General features: G+C 42.7%; 1 protein-coding gene across 5 annotated transcripts in view; it reads right to left on the bottom strand.

The window, feature by feature from the left end:
* The window catches only part of FARP1 (FERM, ARH/RhoGEF and pleckstrin domain protein 1), a 293,802-nt gene that overhangs the window by 89,494 nt on the left and 184,127 nt on the right, over positions 1–20,181 (bottom strand). For all 5 annotated transcript variants that reach the window (XM_036831748.1, XM_036831743.1, XM_036831746.1 and 2 more), the window contains exon 3: positions 16,729–16,833. In XM_036831748.1, the coding sequence (XP_036687643.1) occupies positions 16,729–16,833 (105 nt within the window). The remainder of the gene's footprint in view (positions 1–16,728; positions 16,834–20,181) is intronic.

The following is a 20,181-nucleotide window of genomic DNA, read 5'->3' as shown; positions in this document are numbered from 1 at the left end:
CAACGGATCTCTGGAGGGTCACAACTGTAATCATCCATCTCTAACCTCACCCCCGCAACTCCTTCAACCAAGCCACACATCCCTGTTCTCACTAAAATCATGCTGCTGGTCTCCAGAGCACAGCTACAGATCCACATTACCTGACTGTAGAGGGATTTGGTTAAAACGAATGGGCTTCTAGAAATGCCATACCTAGTCAGGAGGACTCACGGAATCAAGGAACTTCCCCTGCTGGGATTTGAAGGCCTGTAAGTAAGAGTTTGCTCAAGCTGTCATAACAAAGTACCACAGACTGGACGGCTTAAACAACAGAAATCGATTTCCTCCCAGTTCTGGAGGCTGAAGGTATCCCAGGTTTGGTTTCTCCTGAGGCCTCTCTCACTGACTTGCAGACGACCGCCTTCTGGCTGTGTCCTCACAAGGTCTCCCCTCTGTGCACACAGGCTCTCATGTCCCCTGGGTATCTCCCAGTTTCCTCTTCTTAAAATGATACTGTTCAGACTAGACTAGGGCCCACTCCCACAGCCCCATTTTAACTTAATCACCTCTCTCAAGGCTCTGTCTTCAAGGACCGTCACATTCTGAGGTGCTGGGCGTCACAGCTTCAACATACACATTTTCGGGGGACACAATTCAGCTCATAACACCTATCTTCCACAATTTAGTTTCAACACAGCTTTTCAGCCCCATCTTGCCCTGCTTGCCTACATTTCAGTCAGCCTCTCTATTTTCCTTTGATACCCTGTTAAATGTTACTTTCCCCTTTTGGAGTGTGTTTCCTGCACTGAAATACTCTTAGAGAAGAAAGGCTTTAATGCCTAGGCATCAAAGGCAAAGCAAGATGAATCGCTGTCCCCGAAGCCTTTATGTTCTTTTCCTAAACATCTTTTCCCCCTATTATTTGGTGAGTGACATTTCAGTTGGATTTTGTAGGCAACTAAAATATTTGAGGTATTTTGGAAAGGGTCTTATTGAAAGAGAGTCACTTACATGACATCGGGCAAGGGGACAGCAACAGTCAATTTCCTGAGCACCTACTGTGTGCCAGGCATTGGATAGGTGCTTTATACACTCTCATTTAATATTCACAACAATGTGGTTGTTTTACACACGAAGGAAGCCAAGCTCAGAGAGCTTATTTAAGTTGCCCAAGGTCAAACGGCTGGGATTCCACTTCAAGTCCATCTGACTCCACACCTGTGCTTTTTCTGCAACATAATATGCTGTTCCTCTAAAAAGACTCAACAAAAGTTCATCTTTCTTCTTCTTATTTAGAAGTCAAAACTGCACACAGCAGAACTATTTCATCATCAACTATAAGATATATAGGAACCAGGTAAAATATGATACAAAAAATTATCCAGTGTCTAGAACTCATTGCAACAAACGAATTTTTCTGCAGGCTGGCTCCTACAAGAAATGACTTTACTTTGAATTTTTGTTTGTAATAGTTTGTTTGAATGTAATTTTTCATATTGATCTTAATTATTTTATTAATTTTACATATGGTATATTTATAAGATATGTTAAGTGTGGCTTTTTTTAAAAACCTATTAATTTTTAGAGATTTCTGGTTCTGGTCAAAGTAGAGTAACAGGGACTAGATCTATCTTCCTACATGAAACAACAAAAGAAGGAAGAAAGGAAGAAAGAAACAAAGAAAAGAAAAGGAAAGAAAGAAACATGACAGATCTGAAGATCTGGGACACCAATGAGAAACAGTGATCCCTGAGAGACAGGAAACTAAAATCATGACCTCTATGACTACACCAGCCTCTGCCTTGAGCAAGTTTTCAGGCTATGGTGCAGAGAGAAAGAACATAGGCAGAACCTGGCAAAATCCATGAGTTGAAGAGATGGGGCTGAGAGTGCAGGGGATCAAGGTAGAGAGAGTTCACAGGAAAGTAGAAAGCATTTAGGAGAGTACAGAGGGTTACCCTTGAGTAGGCAACAGAGTACTGATCAACGTGTGCTTGTGAGTAAAGTAGCCAAGGTGGGGCAAAAAATTAAAAAACAAAAAACAAACGAACAAAAAAAACACAGAAGGATTAGAGGTTACAGGCCTGGTGCTCACACAGGGCCAGGAATACTACCTATTCTCACCAGCCAGATGGGAAGACCTCATGACTCATGGGCACTGGGTAGAGTACTGAAGGGTCATCCCTTAGGAGTAGGGAATAATTCACCCCAGACTGCACACTACACCAGTCCTACCTAACAAGTCTTAAAAGCCAGATCTGAAAGGACTAAATTGTTTCCAAATAACTTACATGCATCCCCCCCCAAACTCAATAACATTTACAGAAATACAAAACTACCCAGCACTCAACAAGGTAAAATTCACAATATCTGACATACAATTAAAAAAAAAAAATCACCAGGCATACAAAGCAGGAAAATATGACCCATAATTAGATTAAAAAAACCCCAAACCAAAACAAAACAAAACAAGCAACCCCCCCAGAAAAAACCAATCAAATGGGACCTAGAATCAACACAGATGTTAGAATTAGTAAAAAAAAAAAAAAAATATGAAGACAGTTATTATAACTGTATTCTCTATGTTCAAAAGGTTGAGATATGGAAGATTTTAAGGAGACCCAAACTAAATTTCTGGAGATGAAAACTACAGAGTGTGATACAAACATACACAGGCGCGCGCGCACACACGCGCACACACACACACACACACACACACACACACACACACACACTGGATGAGATTAACAGCAAATGAAACACTGCAGAAGAAATACTACTGAACTTGAAGAACTAGAAATAGAAACCATCCAAAATCAAACACAGAAAGAAAAATCACCAAAAAATTAACAGAGCATTAGAGAACTATAGAGTAACTTTAGGCAGTCTAATATGCATGTAATTGGAGTCCTGAAGGAGAGGAGGTGGCAGGGGAGGGGGAAAGAAATGGAAAAATATTAGAAGAAATAATGGCTGTAATTTTTCAAAATTTAACAAAAACTATAAACCCACAGATGCAAGAATCTCGGCAAACTCCAAGCATAAGAAACATGAAGAAAATTGCATGGAAGCGCATCACAATCAAATTATCAAAAACAATGATATAGAAAAAAATCTTAAAACTCAGCCAGAGCAAAAAGAGACATTATATATAAAGTAACAAAGATAAAGATGACAGTAGATTTCTTGCCAGAAACAATGTGAGAATGCAATGGTGCAAGATTTTTAACATACTCAAAACATCTCAGAATTTTACACCAGGCAAAAAACATCTTTCAAAAAGGAAGGCAAAATAAAAACATTTCCAAACAGAAAAGCTCAGAGAATTCATCACCAGCAGAGCCACATAATAAGCTACGTTAAAGGAAGGCCTCTCTGAGCAGGAAGAAAGTGATATCAGATGGAAATCTGTGTCTACACAAAGGAATGAGGAACACCAAAATGGCAACTGTATGGTTAATATATGTTTTAAGAATTTTTTATTATTTAAATCTCTGTAGAAGATAACTGACTGGTAATCAAATGTATTTCAATTAAAAAAAGATAACTGGCAAACAAAAATAACAACAATGTAATGTGGGGTTCATAACTTATGTTAAAAAAACAATAACAACAATAGCAAAAAGGTCAAAAAGTGGAAAATGGAAGTAAGGCTTTATACTGTATGTGAAGAGGAATAATATCACTTGGAGGCAGGCTGTGATAAGTTGAAGATGGACATTATAAACCCCAAAGCAACCACTCAAGTTACAAATCAAAGAGCTATAGCTAATAAACCAACAAGGAAAGTAACATGAAATCATCAAAATATTCAATTAATCAAAAGGCAGACAGGAAAAAGGAACAAAGACGGATAAGACAAATAGAAAACATATAGCAAGATGACCAATTTAACTTTTTTGTTTGTTTTCCTATAAAAAGATTTTTTATTTTACTTTTTAATTTTTAAATCAATTTTTATTGGAGTATAGTTGATTAACAATGTTGTGTTAGTTTCTGCTGTACAGCAAAGTGAATCGGTAATACATATACATATATACACTCTTTTTTTAGATTATTTTCCCATATAGGTCATTACAGAGTATTGACTCGAGTTCCCTGTGCTATACAGTAGGTTCTTATTAGTTATCTATTTTATATATAGTAGTAAGATGACCAGTTTTAATGATATCAATAATCATATTAAATGTAAATGATCTAAACATTCCCAATTAAAAAGGATTGTCAGATTTGATAAAAAGGCAAGACCCAACTCTATGCTGACTATAAGAATCAGAATGCAAATATAAAGACATAAATTGGTTAAAAGGAAAGGGATGGAAAAAGGCATATCATGCTAACATTAATAATTTTTTTAAAAAATGAAATAGTTAAATTAGTATCAAAGTAGACATCAGAAGAATATCACGTGTATTTATTTCACAAATACACTTTATACACCCGTGTTTAGTCTTCCCTATTTTCATAATTTCTTATGACAAAGGAGTCAATTAATTAAGAGGATATAAAAATCTGAAGTATTTATATACTTAATAACAGAACTTCAAAGTACATGAAGCAAAAACTGATCAAACTGCAAGGAGAAACAGACAAATCCACAATTATGGTTGGAGATTTTAATACCTCTCACTCAATAACTAACAGAACATATAGACAGAAATTCACTAAGGATACAGATGATTTGCACAGCACTATCAACCAACATGATCTAACTGCCATAGATGGAATGCTCCATCCCACCCACAGGATGAGCATTCTTTTCAAGTACACATAAAACATGTACCAAAATAAACCATATTCTGGGTCCTTAAAGAGATATCAGTAAATTATTTAAAAGTCCTCATGTCATACAAACTAAATTCTCCAGCAACCACAGAATTAAATTAAAACTCAGTAACAGAAAGAACTGTGGAAAATCCTCATATTTGGAAACCAAATAACATACTTCCAAATAACACATGAGTCAAAGGAGAAACCAAGGGGAAATTAGAAAGTATTTTAAACTGAAATGAAAGTGAAAACACAATAAACTAAAATTTGTGGGATGCTACTAAAAACCTCTTAATTTAAATATAATCTATCGGTATAGAATTCATCTATATGCAAGCTAGAAAATTAGAAAATTCACATAAGCAAAATTAAAAAAATTGTCCACCACCAAGAGACCACAGTTAACACTTTAATGAAGTTGTTCTCAGAATTGAGCTTGTATCACATTCACCCTAAGAGCTTGTTAAAACATATACTATGGTGGGGCTCTGTGCCCAGACTTCCTCATCTGGGTGAGGACCTGAGAATCTGCACTGCTCAGGTGACACTGATGCTGTTTGCTGACCTGGGGAGTGTGCTTTAAGACCCACTGCCTTCATGTATGTCCCTTCCACATTTTTTTTCGAAGAGCGATGTGCATGGATATAAACATACATACACTTTTAAAAAACCCAAATGAGATCATACTGTTTATAACCTACTTTTTGCTTTTTAATCAATGATTTCTATTGTTCTATTTTGTAAACTTTTCTTCTCACCAAATAATCACACTCTATTCAAATTCCTTCATGTGAATAAAGAATGTCCTTACTGTGATCTGTCAAAACTAACCTCCGATCCAGGACCATGCTTCATATCTGATTATGTCCATTAAGTCTCTCTTAATCTAGCCTCATCCCCTACACCCCCACCCCCACCCCCCGTTAAAAAAACAAAAACAAAACAACAACAAAAAATTGACTGCTGAAAGAATGCATGAATAAAATTTGAACTGAAAAATTGAGGGTATGTTTTTATTCATTTACAAGGAAAGCTCTAAATAAAAAGGAATTAAAGACAGATCTGTAAACCAAAGTATGACATGAAATGTATAAAGAGGGCCATCTTTATGCATTAGTGCATTAAATTCATTAGGCAGTATCTGATATCCCAGATGTATGCAAAGGAAAGTTTTGGAATAAAACTAGAACTTAATATTATAATGCAATGCCTGGGGCTTCAGGGGGCCTTTGCCTCCAGGGAAATTTTAACCTTTGGGAACCTTTATTTTTTAAGGGCTCAGCAATAGACCTCAGGCATGGTACTTGTAACACATCAACTACTCGGTTTTAACTAATTTAAAATCATTTGTTTAATTTGCATTAGTTTTGAAAAATTCAGTTCAAAGGATTTCACATGGGTATTCTGGTGACTTAATTGGATTTTCCCCCCTTCAATCTATAGTTTGCTCCTTCTGTTTTAATTTTCTTTTCTTCTCCCTTCTAAAACTGTCTAATTTAAAAGAACACACAGATGCTTAAAACTACTGAAAACAAACGTACAGCTTAGTGAATTATTAAATGGCAAACACCCTTGTATCCATTAACCAAGTCAAGAAACAGAACTCTGTCAGCCATCTTATCCTAAAACCAGCCCCCTCCCTCTAAAAGTAACCACTACCTAGATTTTTACAGTAACCATGTACATTTCTTGATGTTTTATTTCACAAAGTGGTGCATCTTTTAGTCTTCCTTATTTTCAAAAATGTTATGTCCTTCAAGTATCTTTTCACCTATAGTTTCTTCCTCCATCCCTCTCTTTCCCTTATAGTTTATCTGAATAATTTCTGAGTCTGGATTTTGCAGACTGCACACTCATGGTGCCATTCAACATGTTCTTCTATCCTCCTTACTGAGTACAATTTGGCAGCTGGATCCAACTGGTCCCTTCGGCAAGGCCATACATGGTATGTTGGGAGGAACACACTTAAGTTTTTTGTTTTCCGGTATTTGTTTTTTAATATCATGACTGTGATACCTTTCTGTTACTCATTTTTATGTGAAAACTGTTTCCTAACCTTCTGAGAAGAAAGTATGGTTCATGGCAGCTTTCCTACCTTCCCAGAGCTTCCTCTTCTATTAATTTTGGGCAGTGTTAAAAAACATGGTGGCTTGCTTTCCGAGATTTCCTGCCTCTGTTTCCCTCCCCTTCTCTATTATTCCTCTCTGTTGTCCTTACCTGGCTCAATTTCAGTCCCATTCTCCATAGTTTCTCCTAAGTGGTGGCCTGTCCCGGAAGGTCAGTTACTGCTCACTGGAGCTGGACTGTTCCAGCACCATCAGGCCTCTCAGCTTCCACCGTTCGTCTCAAACTGTCCCCCTGGGATTTCTAGTGGCTCTTTGGGGGTTCTCTTCTCCATTCCATCAGACGCCCTGCTGCTTCCCTCTGTTTCCTCCTGTACAGACTCTGAGAGCACGCAGACCTTGTGTCTGCCTGATGTTTTATCTCCGGCTGCTTGTACTTTGGGATCTAGGGCTTACACTCTGACACCTGGTTTTACCATAAATGTTGTCCATGGGTTTTTGATGTTGTTAAGTAGCTGTGTTTATGTGGGTCTTGGGTTTGGGAAGATCCAAAAACCATGATTCCACTTCTACCTTCTCAAGACTATCCATTTTAGAAACCTATTTCCAGGTTGGTTTGTTTTTTTTTTTAAGATTTATTGATTGATTGATTGATTGATTGACTGCTATGTTGGGTCTTCGTTTCTGTGCTAGGGCTTTCTCTAGTTGCGGCAAGTGGGGGCCACTCTTCATCGCGGTGCGCGGGCCTCTCACTATCGCGGCCTCTCTTGTTGCGGAGCACAGGCTCCAGACGCGCAGGCTCAGTAGTTGTGGCTCATGGGCCCAGTCGCTCCGCGGCATGTGGGATCTTCCCAGACCAGGGCTCGAACCCGTGTCCCCTTCATTGGCAGGCAGATTCTCAACCACTGCGCCACCAGGGAAGCCCCTCCAGGTATTTTTTAAACCAAATTGTTTTAAGATGTAACCTTCATTAGTCACATACGGTGGAGCCATCAGGTTAGGAGACAGCTGCCATTGAAAAGATGGTTTGTTACGTATGGTTCCCAGGAGGAGGGGGCACGCCACACCATGCAGGGCATGCGGGGAAGCACCAGGGTCCAGCAGGAGGCAGAAAGGGTGAGGACAAAGCAGGAGGGCGGGAGGCTTTACTGTGGTTTCCATGGGAAAAGACAAGGTAAGTCAGGGTAAGCAGCTTAGGATTGGCTAGCTTGAGTCATCTTAGTGGGCTCTGGGGTGTAGGGCCGTCTCTAGGTGTCTGATACCGGCCCTGGGATGATTAAGGCAGAGGAGTTTTGTCTCCTGCAGTGTAAGGGCGAGATAGAAGAGGTGGTTCAGAGTATGGGCTCTGGATTGGTTCATTTCCACATGGGAGGTATGCTGGCAGGGGAACCATCTGCTGTGTCTAAGAACTGGCTAGTCCTGGGAAGGGCAGTCTCTCCTCAGTCAACAAGGCCTCAAATGCTGAAGCATCAAGAACACAGAAAATAAGAAAATGTTGAAGGAAAAAAATCAGTGGTTCTCAGGGGCTCAGAGAGGAGAGAGGTGTAGTGGGGATTTTTAGGGCAGTGAAACTATTCTTGATGGTATTGTAATGGTGGATACAGGTCATTATACATTTGTCAAAACTTATAGAATGTACAACACAAAGAAGGAACCCTAATTTGAACTTGGAACTGTAATAATAATGTATTAATACTAGCTCGTCGATTGTAACACAGCATCACAGGAATGTATGACGTCAGTAACAGGGGCACTGTGCCTGGGGAGACAGCATAGGGGACCTCTCTTCTCTCTTTACTTTCTGCTCATTTTTTTCTGTAAACCTAAAGCTGCTCTAAGAACCAAAGTCTATTAATTAAAAAACAAATTGACAACACACGAAACCCCATATAGCTTCCTTCCAGCTTAAGAAATAGAATATTACCCATAGCTGTATTTTTCCAGCAAGCTGCCTTTTCCCTGACTCTCTGCAACCTGCCCTGTCACCGCGGCCACTGTCAGGCCGAACCACGGGGCTGCTCTGTGTGGTGACCGGTGACCGGGATGCTCTACCACCCCACCTCTGCTGGCTCCCCGAACTGTCCCCTGTCCTTGGGTCTGCAGTGCTCTTCACCCTTCACACCTGGCACGTTCCACAAAGAGGCCCTCCTGGTCTCAGATGTCCATAGGCCCCCAGGAGGAAGCAAAGTCAGAAGCCTGCAGCTAAGCACAGATGAAGGAGGCCTGTCTGACCCCAGAGGGGCTGGGAAACCACCAGTTAGTGATGTCTGTCATCCCAGGTAGGTGTAGGTTCTATGACCTCAAGGCCCCTAGAGAGCATGCATGCTGCTATGGACTGAATTGTGTCCCTCAAATTCCTGTGTTGAAGCCTTGACCCCCAATGTGACTGTATCTAGAGACAGGGTCTTTAGAAGGTAATTAAGGCTTAATGACATCATATGGGTGGGGCCCTGATCTAACAGGACTGCAGCCTTATGAGAAGAGAAAGAGATCTCTCTCTCTCTCTCTGCTCTTTGAGACACAGTGAGAAGGTGGCCGTCTACAAGCCAGAAAAAGAATCCTCACCAGAATCTGATCATGCTGATACCCTGATCTTGGACTCCGATACTGAAAGAAATGAAACATCTGTTGTTCAAGCCACCTACTCTATGGTATTTTGTTATGGCAGCCTAAGCTAAGACACCTGCCAAGGGTAAAACTTTTTTCCTGGCGTAAAGAAGATTATAAAATGAATGAAAAGATGTCAGTTTTCTTCCTGAGCTTTACCAGTATTTTTTTTTTATTTTATTTATTTAATTATTTATCTTATTTTTGGCTGCGCTGGGTCTTCGTTGCTGCACGTGAGCTTTCTCTAGTTGCTGTGAGCGGGGCCTAACTCTTCGTTGCTGCGTGTGCGCTTCTCATTGCTGTGGCTTCTCTTGTTGCAGAGCACGGGCTCTAGGCGCGTGGGCTTCAGTAGTTGTAGCACATGGGCTCAGTAGTTGTGGCTCACGGGCTCTAGGGCGCAGGCTCAGTAGTTGTGGCGCACCAGCTTAGTTGCTCCGTGGTATGTGGGATCTTCCCGGACCACGGCTCGAACCCGTGTCCCCTGCGTCGGCAGGCGGATTCTTAACCACTGCGCCACCAGGGAAGTCCCTTTACCAGTATTTATTTATACAAAACCAGAGTTGTTTATCAGATCACTGAGCACTGTAGCTTTCATGAAATATTGGCGGGCCGGCCTCACTGGTTTCGGAGCCAGAATGCAAAGATAAAATACAGCAGATGGCTGACTGACTGCTATGCCGGGAAGCCTGCTGGGCTCAACACTGTAAAGTATCTGAATTAATCCTCATAATAACCTTGTAAAATAGTCATTTATTAATCCCAATTTTTTCAGATAAAGTACAAAATCGAAGAAGTTCAGAGTCTACCCAGTTGCCAAATGACAAAGCAAATGTTTAAACAGAGATTTACAGGCCATAACACAGAGCTGTTCCCACTCTCCCCAATAGGCCCACGAGATAAATCTTACATATACACCCATCTCTGCTGGCCAGGTGTTTGCAGCTCTTTGAGATGGGGAGATGTGAGGAAAGGCAGCCGAGTGAAGCAGAGAGAACTTGCATCGCCTGAGACGGGCCTGTGTGTGACTTGTGGTCATAACCCTGGTTATGCAGTTCACACTGAATTTGCTCACTGTAAAACACGGATGATAAAGTACCTACCTCGGAGAAACGTTATAAAGCAGAGACGGTAAACAAAGGCCTACGGGCCAAATCCAGCCTACGACCTGTTTTGCTACAGCGCAAAGAGCAAAGATGGGATTTTAAGCGGTTGGGGGAAAAAAAAAAATCAACAGTAGCCATATATTTCATGACGTGTGAAAACTCTACGAAATTCAAATGTCCATGCCCATAACTAAAGTTTTACTGGAAACCAACCACAATCTTTCATTTACATTATCTACGGCTGCCTTGCACTGAAGTGGCAGAGCTGGGCAGTTGCAGCAGAGACGGTATGGGTTGCAAAGCCTAACATGTTTACTCTGGCTCTTTCTGCCAACCCCTGATGTGAAGAATGAATGACGTGAAGTGAAGTTTATAGCAGAGTCCAGGGAACACACTAGAAGCCCAAGAACAACGAGCTCTCTGCATCCACCTCAATGGCAACCCAACATCTCTCCGGCCTTTTACCAGCCTTCAGACTCTAGGTACCCATTAGCTGGCATGTTAAGTAAAGGGTCTTGATTCCTAAGATCAATAATAGTGTCTCTGCCATGGGAAGGCAAATCAATGGAAAAAAAAAAAAAAAAAGCCGATTAAAAGACTTGTCTGCTTCTGTGGGGCAATCCCACGGGGCAGCTGCCTAGACTCAAGGACAACACGGGCCCGACTTGCATGTAAACACAGCCATCAACTCTATTAATTGACAAGCCATGGGGCAAGTCTAATTGAGGGTAGAGCACAACTGATTACTTACTAACTATCACTAGTTTATTTCCAATCTTGAGAAACACATCTTAGACCAGGGAAAGCTCTCATTCTCCCCTTAAGCTTTTTCAAACCTTTTCTATGAAGAACGCTCTGACATGGGCTATTTACGCGATAGAAGTGATGAGAAAGGGGTGAAAGGCTGAGCTGCAGTGCGAGCTGCCTGAACTTACCACCCAGGGATAAAGGTCCACAACCTTGCGTGCCGGGGACCTTGGGGGAACAACTAGCTTCCCGTGTATTACGTAGAGATAAATGGGCAAAACCAGTTGTGACAGCCCACGTCTGGGCATTCTGAGAGCAACCATGCTTCCTGCTGGTTTGTCAGATATGTGAGCAGCCTCCCAAAAGAAGCCTGGCAGAGGTAATGATCACAACAGTAGTATTAAAAATAATAACGACAACACGTCCATGTTCACTGCAGCATTATTCACAACAAGCAAGGGGGAAGCAGCCTAAATGTCCATCAACAGATGAGTGGGTAAGCAAAATGTGGTCTATCCACACAATGCAGTATTATTCAGCCTTAAAAAGAAAGGACATTCTTGGACTTCCCTGGTAGCGCAGTGGTTAAGAATCTGCCTGCCAATGCAGGGGACACGGGTTCGAGCCCTGGTCCTGGAAGATCCGACATGCCACGGAGCAACTAAGCCCATGCGCCACAACTACTGAGCCTGTGCTCTAGAGCACGCGAGCCACAACTACTGAAGCCCTCACACCTAGAGCCTGTGCTCCACAACAAGAGAAGCCACCACAATGAGAAGTCCGCACACCACAACGAACAGTAGCCCCCGATCGCCACAACTAGAGAAAGCCGGAGCGTGGCAACAAAGAGCCAATGCAGCCAAAAATAAATAAATAAATATTAAAAGGAAAAAAAAAAAAAAGGACATTCTGACACATGCTCCAACATGGATGGACCTTGAGGACATTACACTAAGTGAAATAAGCCAGACCCAAAACAACAAATAATGCATGGTGCCACTTACACGAGGTATCCAATGCGGTTGAACTCATAGAAACAGAAAGTAGAATGGTAGTTACCAGGGGCTGGGGAGGAGGAAAGGGAGCTGTGGTTTAATGGGTATGGAGTTTCAGTTTTACATGATGAAAATGTTCTAGAGACCTACTGCGCAACAATGAATATAGTTAACACCACTGTACTACTGTAGACTTACTTGAAAATGGTTAAGATGATAAATTTCATGTTATCTGTTTTTGACCACAAAAAACTGTAATGATGAAAATGATGATGATAGTTTCCATAACTAATACTTTCTGAACACTACATACATAGTTCCCAGACCCCGGGCTACATGCTGACAGACACCGTGTCTGATCGTTTCAAAAACCCCACGAGATGGGCACTATCGTCCCCATTTTACCTTCAGGCAAAGTGAGGCACTGGAACGCCAGCAACCTGCCCCAGTCACCCCGCTGCTAAGAGGCAAAGCAGGGCTTTGGGGGCTGGCAGTCCGACCTACCACTCTGATACAACACCCAGCTAGGAAGTCAGCACTGACAGAAGCTGGGAAGGAGACAAAAAAGCCTATGATGTAAATCTTAAATCTTCAAGCAAGTTAATCTGAGAGCAGAGGTGAAATGCAGCTAGTGTTTACTAGTCTCACACGTGAGTGGCTCTCCCTCAGTTCATCCCATCAAGACTCGACCTTGGCTCTTCCAAAACAGATTCCATCAGCCAGCCAGCCTCTGGGTGCTTTTTGGTCATTATTTCTGTTCCCGTGTGCTTTTATTTCACTGCATTTTGGGGGTAAACTTTTATTGAAGGTGTGTGTGTGTGTGTGTGTGTGTGTGTGTACACACATTACAAGTGTACATGTTACAAGGGTATGGCTCACTGAATTTTTACAAACTGATTGCACCCATAGAACAAGCACTGAGATCAAGAAAAAGAACATGGCCAGGACTCCAGAAGCCCTCCTTGTACCCATTTGCACCGCCCCATCTAATACCACAGATCAATTTTGTTAAAACAACCTATTTTTAAAATTATATGAAATTAGCTTTCAGGTTGCAATTTGAAATTGACATAGAGCAAAATATAGAGACACGGTCAGAGCGGAACAGTGACTGAGAGCATTTAGAAAGATCTGAACTTGAATCCTGGATCTATCACTGCTCAGCTGTGTGCCTTGTTGAAAATGACTTACTCTTTAAGCCTGAGCTTCCTTATCAGAAAAAGGAGGTATAATGGGCTAGAATAAATGAACCAGAATAAACGAAATAGTGTACATAAACCTATTAGGATGCCTTGCACACAGCTATTACTTCCTAGAGCACGTGTTGGCAAACTACAGCTTCCTATTTTATAAATAAAGTTTTACTGGAACAAATCCATGCCGATTCATTTACACTGCCAGGGTAGAACTGAATAGCTGGAGTAGAGACTCTCTGGCATGAAAAGCCTATTCTAGTATTCACTATCTGGCCCTTGACAAAAGTTTGCTGATCCCTGCTTTAGAATATGGGCCATGTTTGCTGTTGTGTCCACAGGAACTACAGCAGCCTGCTGCATGGTAAGCACTCAGGTAGTGGCCTTTATTTGTAACAATATCTATTTTTTAGTCATCATTAATGGGTTTAGGGAATTTTGCAGTTGAACACATTCCTAAACAATATGATAAGGAAACGGTGAAATCACAAAAGTCAAGCCTGATAAAACTTGAAACAAGTCAGCCCTGGAGGTACCCTGAAAGAGTAACAGGTCTGTAAACCCTAGCAAAAGAGAAGCACCCAAGGTCAACACAAAAGGCACTGAACTTGAGGTCAGAAGAAGGTGGTTAGAATCCTAGCTCTGCCATTAGCTAATTGGTTGACCCAGATAGGAACAATTCTCAGTCTTGGTACCCTCACCACTGCTAATTTACAGTTGAGAAAAGAAACTCCAGCAGGATCGGAACCGGACAAGACTGGAGTCAGGAAAGCCGCTGGGACCCTGAGCTATGCAGGCAGGGTTGCTAGAAATAATGAGAGAACAAATCTTCAAGTGTCTTGAGAATCATTATTTTAACATAAAACAAGTTTATGAAACAATGTTCCACTGAACTTGCTACACTGTATGATAATTATTTGTTTCCTTGTCAACCTTCCTAAGCAGGCTCCTCTAATGACTGGAAACAGTAACTGTTACTTGCTAGCTGTCCCTTCATATCAGGTGTCTTCTACGGTATGAAGTGTGATGCAGGACGCAGCACTGGCACAAAATAATTGTTAGATGCATAAATGAATGTGCAATTACATGTGGCCCGTCTGTGGTCGTTCACCACACCAGAAGGAGGACCGGGAGTCAGGGCAGCTCCGAGTCAACATAAGCACTAGAAACCGGCAAAGAGCGCTTAGAGGTTAGACGTAAGTCTAGAAAACACAGTTTGTGCACGTCTTTAGGTGCAGGACCAGTTCCCGCCAGCCATTCCCAGACTCTGCGTCAGCCCCAGCCAGCACCATCTCCAGCCTGATACCATGAACTCCAAACAGCTCTCCTGACTCTTGTCCGATTCCAACCTGGCTACAGTTGTCTTTCTAAGCCATAAATCAGACCATATCACACTCCCTTTATTTCTATTCATTTTATTATTTACTTATTTATTTTTGGCCGTGTCTCGCATGCTGCTTGTGGGAGCTGAGCTCCCCAACCAGGGCTTGAACCCGGGTCCACGGCAGTGAAAGCCCATGTCCTAACCACTGGGCCGCCAGGGAATCCCCCCACGCTCCCTTTAAAACGCATTACCAGCTTCCTAAACACATTAGCTCGGTACAGAACTGTGCTGTCCCATATAAGGGCCGCTAGCTATACGCGACCACCGAGCACTTGAAATACAGCTGGTCTGGCTGTGAGTGTCACATACATATCAGATTCAAAGACTTAGCAGGAAAAGAAGTGTAAAATCTGTTATTCGTAGGTTTTGAGACTGATTACATGTTGAAATGATAATGATTTTAGATGTGTTAAATCAAATTAAACAGGCTATTAATTTCACTTTTTAAAAACTTTTTGAACATAACTGCTAGAAAACTTGAAATTAAGTGAGTGGTTCATCTTCTGTTTCTACTAGCTGGCAATGGGGCAGAAAGCCCTTCCAGATAGACCTGGCTCCTGTGCTCTCTCTCACCTCCATCAGCGGAGCCCTGCTCCCTCACCTCTAAACTTCAGCCTTATCTGCAGGTTTCTGAATAGCGCACCTGCTGTCTGGTCTTTGGGCATCTGGTGCCCCCTCTCCCTGGAACATTCTATCAGGGCAGCTCCTACTGGCCTCATAGGATGCTGTTTCGCAGTATCTGTGAAGGATTTCCTGAACACAAATGCTGTTTGTTGCTCCCACTGCCCAACGCCCCTGGGCTCCAGTGGACCACCTGCCACACGTCCTGAACTGGCCACTGACTCAGTCTGATGCCCCACCTGGATTATACATTCTCTCCATCTCACTCCTGTTGGATCCCCAGTGCAGGGGCCAGCAAAAGTTCCAGGCACTCAGTGTGCATGGAATAGAAATGCAGTCCATGAACTTACACCCTAACAGGGTGTCTCATCAGAGGTAGACTAGGATACAGCCTTAAGAAAGTGCCATCGGCCAAAAGAGAAAAAAGAACAGTACTCTATGTTCTAAATTTGGGGTTCAAATCAGTGAAACCTTTTTAAAGAACAACATGACATATTTAGCAAACTTTAAGATGCTCAAACCCACGGACGACGCAACTTCCGTGCCTTTGGATCTGAACTACTGAGAGAAACCCTTGACCACGAATGCAAACATGAACGCATTAGTATGTTCACTGGAGCATCATTTGTAAAAGCAAATGATTCAGTACAACCTAAGTATCCCACCCTTTACAGCCAAGGTTGTAAGTTATGGCACATCCATTCAGCAGAACAGCATGAAACTGTGAAAAGGAAGAAAGTGGATTCTATGTGCTGGAGAGGAAAGATGTCCAAGATATATGAACGGTGTGTGGGTGGAGTATAGGGCATTGTGTATTGTTTCCTCACATTATCGTATTTCAAAAATATGTGTTTGTTGAAACACAACACTGTTAACTATACCTTAATATAAAATTAAAAAATAAAAATAAAATAAATGCAACTAACACAACATTGTTAATCAACTACACCCCAGTATAAAAAAAAAATTACGTGTTTGTGTTCACATATACACAGACTCTTATCAGAAGGATACACAAGACACTGGTGATGGTGGTTCTTAGAGGGAGAGGTGGAGGGAGATAGTGAGGGGGGACAGCCTGCACTGGGTATTCTCTTTGAACTTGCTAATCATATGCACACGTTACTTTCAAAAACAGACTATCAAGGGCTTTCTGGGTACCTCTTCTGTTGTACACTTCCGTATGGCCAAGGAAGGTCCCCATTACTTCCTTCCCCCAAGTCGAACAGACGGTAAAACAGCAACATCCCAATGGACATCACCTACCGTGATCTTCTTGTGGTCGGGAAACTCGAGGCCAAAATAGTCTCCTTCCACGAGGTTGAGGCGGCTGCACACCGCATCCAGCAGCGCTCTCCCGGGGGCTCTTTGCTGGGAACAGAAACAGCGGGAGTTACGCCCTGAGACAGGCAGTGACGGACGCAAACCGCGGCTCCCACTACAGGAAGCCGCTCCATGCCCGAGTCTGTACCAGCTCGCCACCAGGCACCGCCGCTACACCCTGGTCACCGGCCCCGTGCCCACCACCGATTCCCTTCTCGTGCTGCCCTCACACTCAGGTGCTGATCTCTGCCATCTCCTCCCTACCCCAATGCCAGGCACCACCCCCCTTAAAAATAACAGGCAAGGGGCTTCCCTGGTGGCGCAGTGGTTGAGAATCTGCCTGCCAATGCAGGGGACACGGGCTCGAGCCCTGGTCTGGGAGGATCCCACATGCCGCGGAGCAACTGGGCCCGTGAGCCACAACTACTGAGCCTGCGCGTCTGGAGCCCGTGCTCCGCAACGGGAGAGGCCGCGACAGTGAGAGGCCCGCGCACCACGATGAAGAGTGGCCCCCGCTCGCCACAACTGGAGAAAGCCCTCGCACAGAAACGAAGACCCAACACAGCCAAAATAAATAAATAAATAAATAAATAATTTTTTTAAAAAAAACAGGCAAATACCATATGATATCACTTATACGTGGAATCTAAAATATGAGACAAATGAACTTATCTGTGAAACAGACTCACAGACATAGAGAGCAAACCTGTGGTTGCCGGGGGGAGGGGGGGGAGGAGGGATGGATTGGGAGTTTGGGATTAGCAGATGCAGACTCATATACAGAATGGATAAACAACAAGGTCCTACTGCATCGCACAGGGAACCATATTCAATACCCTGTGATAAATCATAGTGGAAAAGAGTATGAAAAAGAATGTATATATATGTACAACTGAATCTCTTTGCCGTACAGCAGAAATTAACACACCACTGTAAATACTTAATAAATTACAAAAATAATAGACTGTATTTTTTTAGAGCAGTTTTCGGTTTACAGAAAATTGAGCAGGAAGTACGTGGGGAGAGTTCTCACGCACCTCTCCCCACCACACCCAGTGCCCCACTTACTAACATCTTGGATTAGTATGGCACATTTGTTACAATTGTCGAGCCAACACTGATACGTTATCACCACCCAAAGTCCATAGTTTACACTGGGGTTCACTCTTTGTGCTGTATCGTTCTACGGATTTCAACAAATGCATACTATCATAGAGCCCCCATAACAGGATCACGCCGGAGAGTTGCACCAGCCTGAACATCCCCTGTGCTCTCTTCTTCCACCCTCACCACCCCCCAAACTCCTGGCAACCACTCATCTTTTTACTGTCTCTCTAGTTTTGCCTCTTCTAGAATGTCATACAGTTGGAATCGTTTAGTATGTAGCCTTTTCAGATTGGCTTATTTCACTTGGCAGTATGCATTTAAGTTTCCTCTATTCTTTTTATTGATGAATAATATGCCACTGTGTGGATGGACCACAGTCTGTTTATCCATTCACTTGTTGAAGGCCATCTCGGTTGCCCAAGTTTGGGCAATTGTGAATAAAGCTGCTATAAATATTTGTGTGCATTTTTGTAACTTTTCAACTCATGATCCCATGCCCTTTTTGTGGCAGCTGAAAGCCTGTCCCTGTTCCTCTTGCCCCCCACCCCCCGCAAATGTGGCAGAATGTACGGCTTTCTTCTCTAGACTTTGCATAGACTCTCATCTAGACTTCACAGGAACTGAGGGTAAAGGCCATAGGTTATTTATTTATTTATTTTAGGCCATAGGTTATTAATCGCCTTACCCACGATGCCTAAATGCCAACCAGTCTTGTTGAAATGAATGAATGAACAAATGAATACAATTACTCATTCCACTGTATTCTCTGTAGTTAAACATCTACGAGTCTGTCTCCCCAGTGAAACTCTGGGCTACCTGTTCACCTTTCTGTTCCTATTGGCTAGCACAGCCCCTGGCACTCCCTCAATGTCTGCTGAAATCAATACTATACATGTATTTTCTATACCCTGAATCTATAAAACCAGCAACTGGAGACAACACTGCCTTGAAACATTTTTCTCGCAGCGCTTGATCTGTGTGGTGAAATCGGATCCATTTTGCAAGTGGGTCGTTAGGAACCTACCAGACAGTGAAGAGAAACCAAGGCATATGATTCTAAGCTCTTTAGGGTAGAAAGGGAAGATGATATATATGAACCCACTTTCTACCCTAAAGAGCTTAGAATCATATGCCTTGGTTTCTCTTCACTGTCTGGTAGGTTCCTAACGACCCACTTGCAAAATGGATCCGATTTCACCACACAGATCAAACACTGCAACAAAAATGTTTCAAGGCAGTGTTGTCTCCAGTTGCTGGTTTTATACTTTCACTTCCCCTCTGCTAAGAGCAGAGCAATTTAGGAGCCAATTAGTAACCCAGGAGACTAACTGGCAGTAGCAGTCAGAGCCTGACAAGTACAGTGATGGGCACATCCATTAGGCCACCCGACAGCGTGACCTGAGGAGCCAGCAAAGATGCTTCCGTGTCCAGCGATAAAGCATCTTTCTTTTTTTTTTTTAAACAGACACCACTTTATGCTCCCATATTCCTCATGGTTGAAATCCAGAAGATATTCACAGTTATCCAAGGGCATGTGGTAGTCTGCATGGATAATCCCAAACTCACCAGGCTCCAGACTTTGAACGCCTGGTCCAAGGGTCACCAGGAGAGTCGTTTCACTCGCCCTGATGGCAGGACTAACATGTAATGGTGTGTAAACCCCGTCCTTGTCTGTCAAACGTATCCCCCCCGCTACCCCAGCACACACACCCCTACGTTTATCCAGTGTTGACAGCTGAATGGATTACTGGTCACCGATCTTATTTCCCACTTCTTTGTCAAAGCAACGCACCCTCGGTCATGCTGAGAGCACTTGGGAATTCACCAGCCGGGCTCACGGGGGTCTTGAGTTCAATTCCTCACACCTGCCTCCATAGAGCTGTATGAATAACTTAGGTATGGCTACTTGCTCGAGGTCCTCTTCTCTGGCCAGTAAAATCTGCAGAGGCTAGCTAGTAAGAACATGATAGAAATGGGCCAGGTGCTAAGAAGCTGTGGAAGAATTCCTGTATCATAAGATCTTTTTAAGAGAAGACCACATTCCAGTTTCACCATTCTTCTTTCTCACCATTCTTGACATTTCCTATTTGTTATAAACTGAATCACCAATTTATCTGACCAGCTGGCAAGCACTCACGTCTCCCAGAGAATTCCTGGAACTAAGTGAATTTGATAACTTCATCTAGATTTACAGAGTCTGGGAAATGAGACTTTACAATTCAACGCTGGAAGTCTAAACAAGTAAAATATCAACATACAATGGATGCCTTTATGGAATGATGTTCAACT

This window comes from Balaenoptera musculus, chromosome 18 (genome assembly GCF_009873245.2).
Source record: "Balaenoptera musculus isolate JJ_BM4_2016_0621 chromosome 18, mBalMus1.pri.v3, whole genome shotgun sequence".
NCBI classification, from domain to species: Eukaryota; Metazoa; Chordata; class Mammalia; order Artiodactyla; family Balaenopteridae; genus Balaenoptera; species Balaenoptera musculus.
Note: the sequence above shows the minus strand (reverse complement) of the source record. Positions and strands in the feature narration are given on the sequence as shown.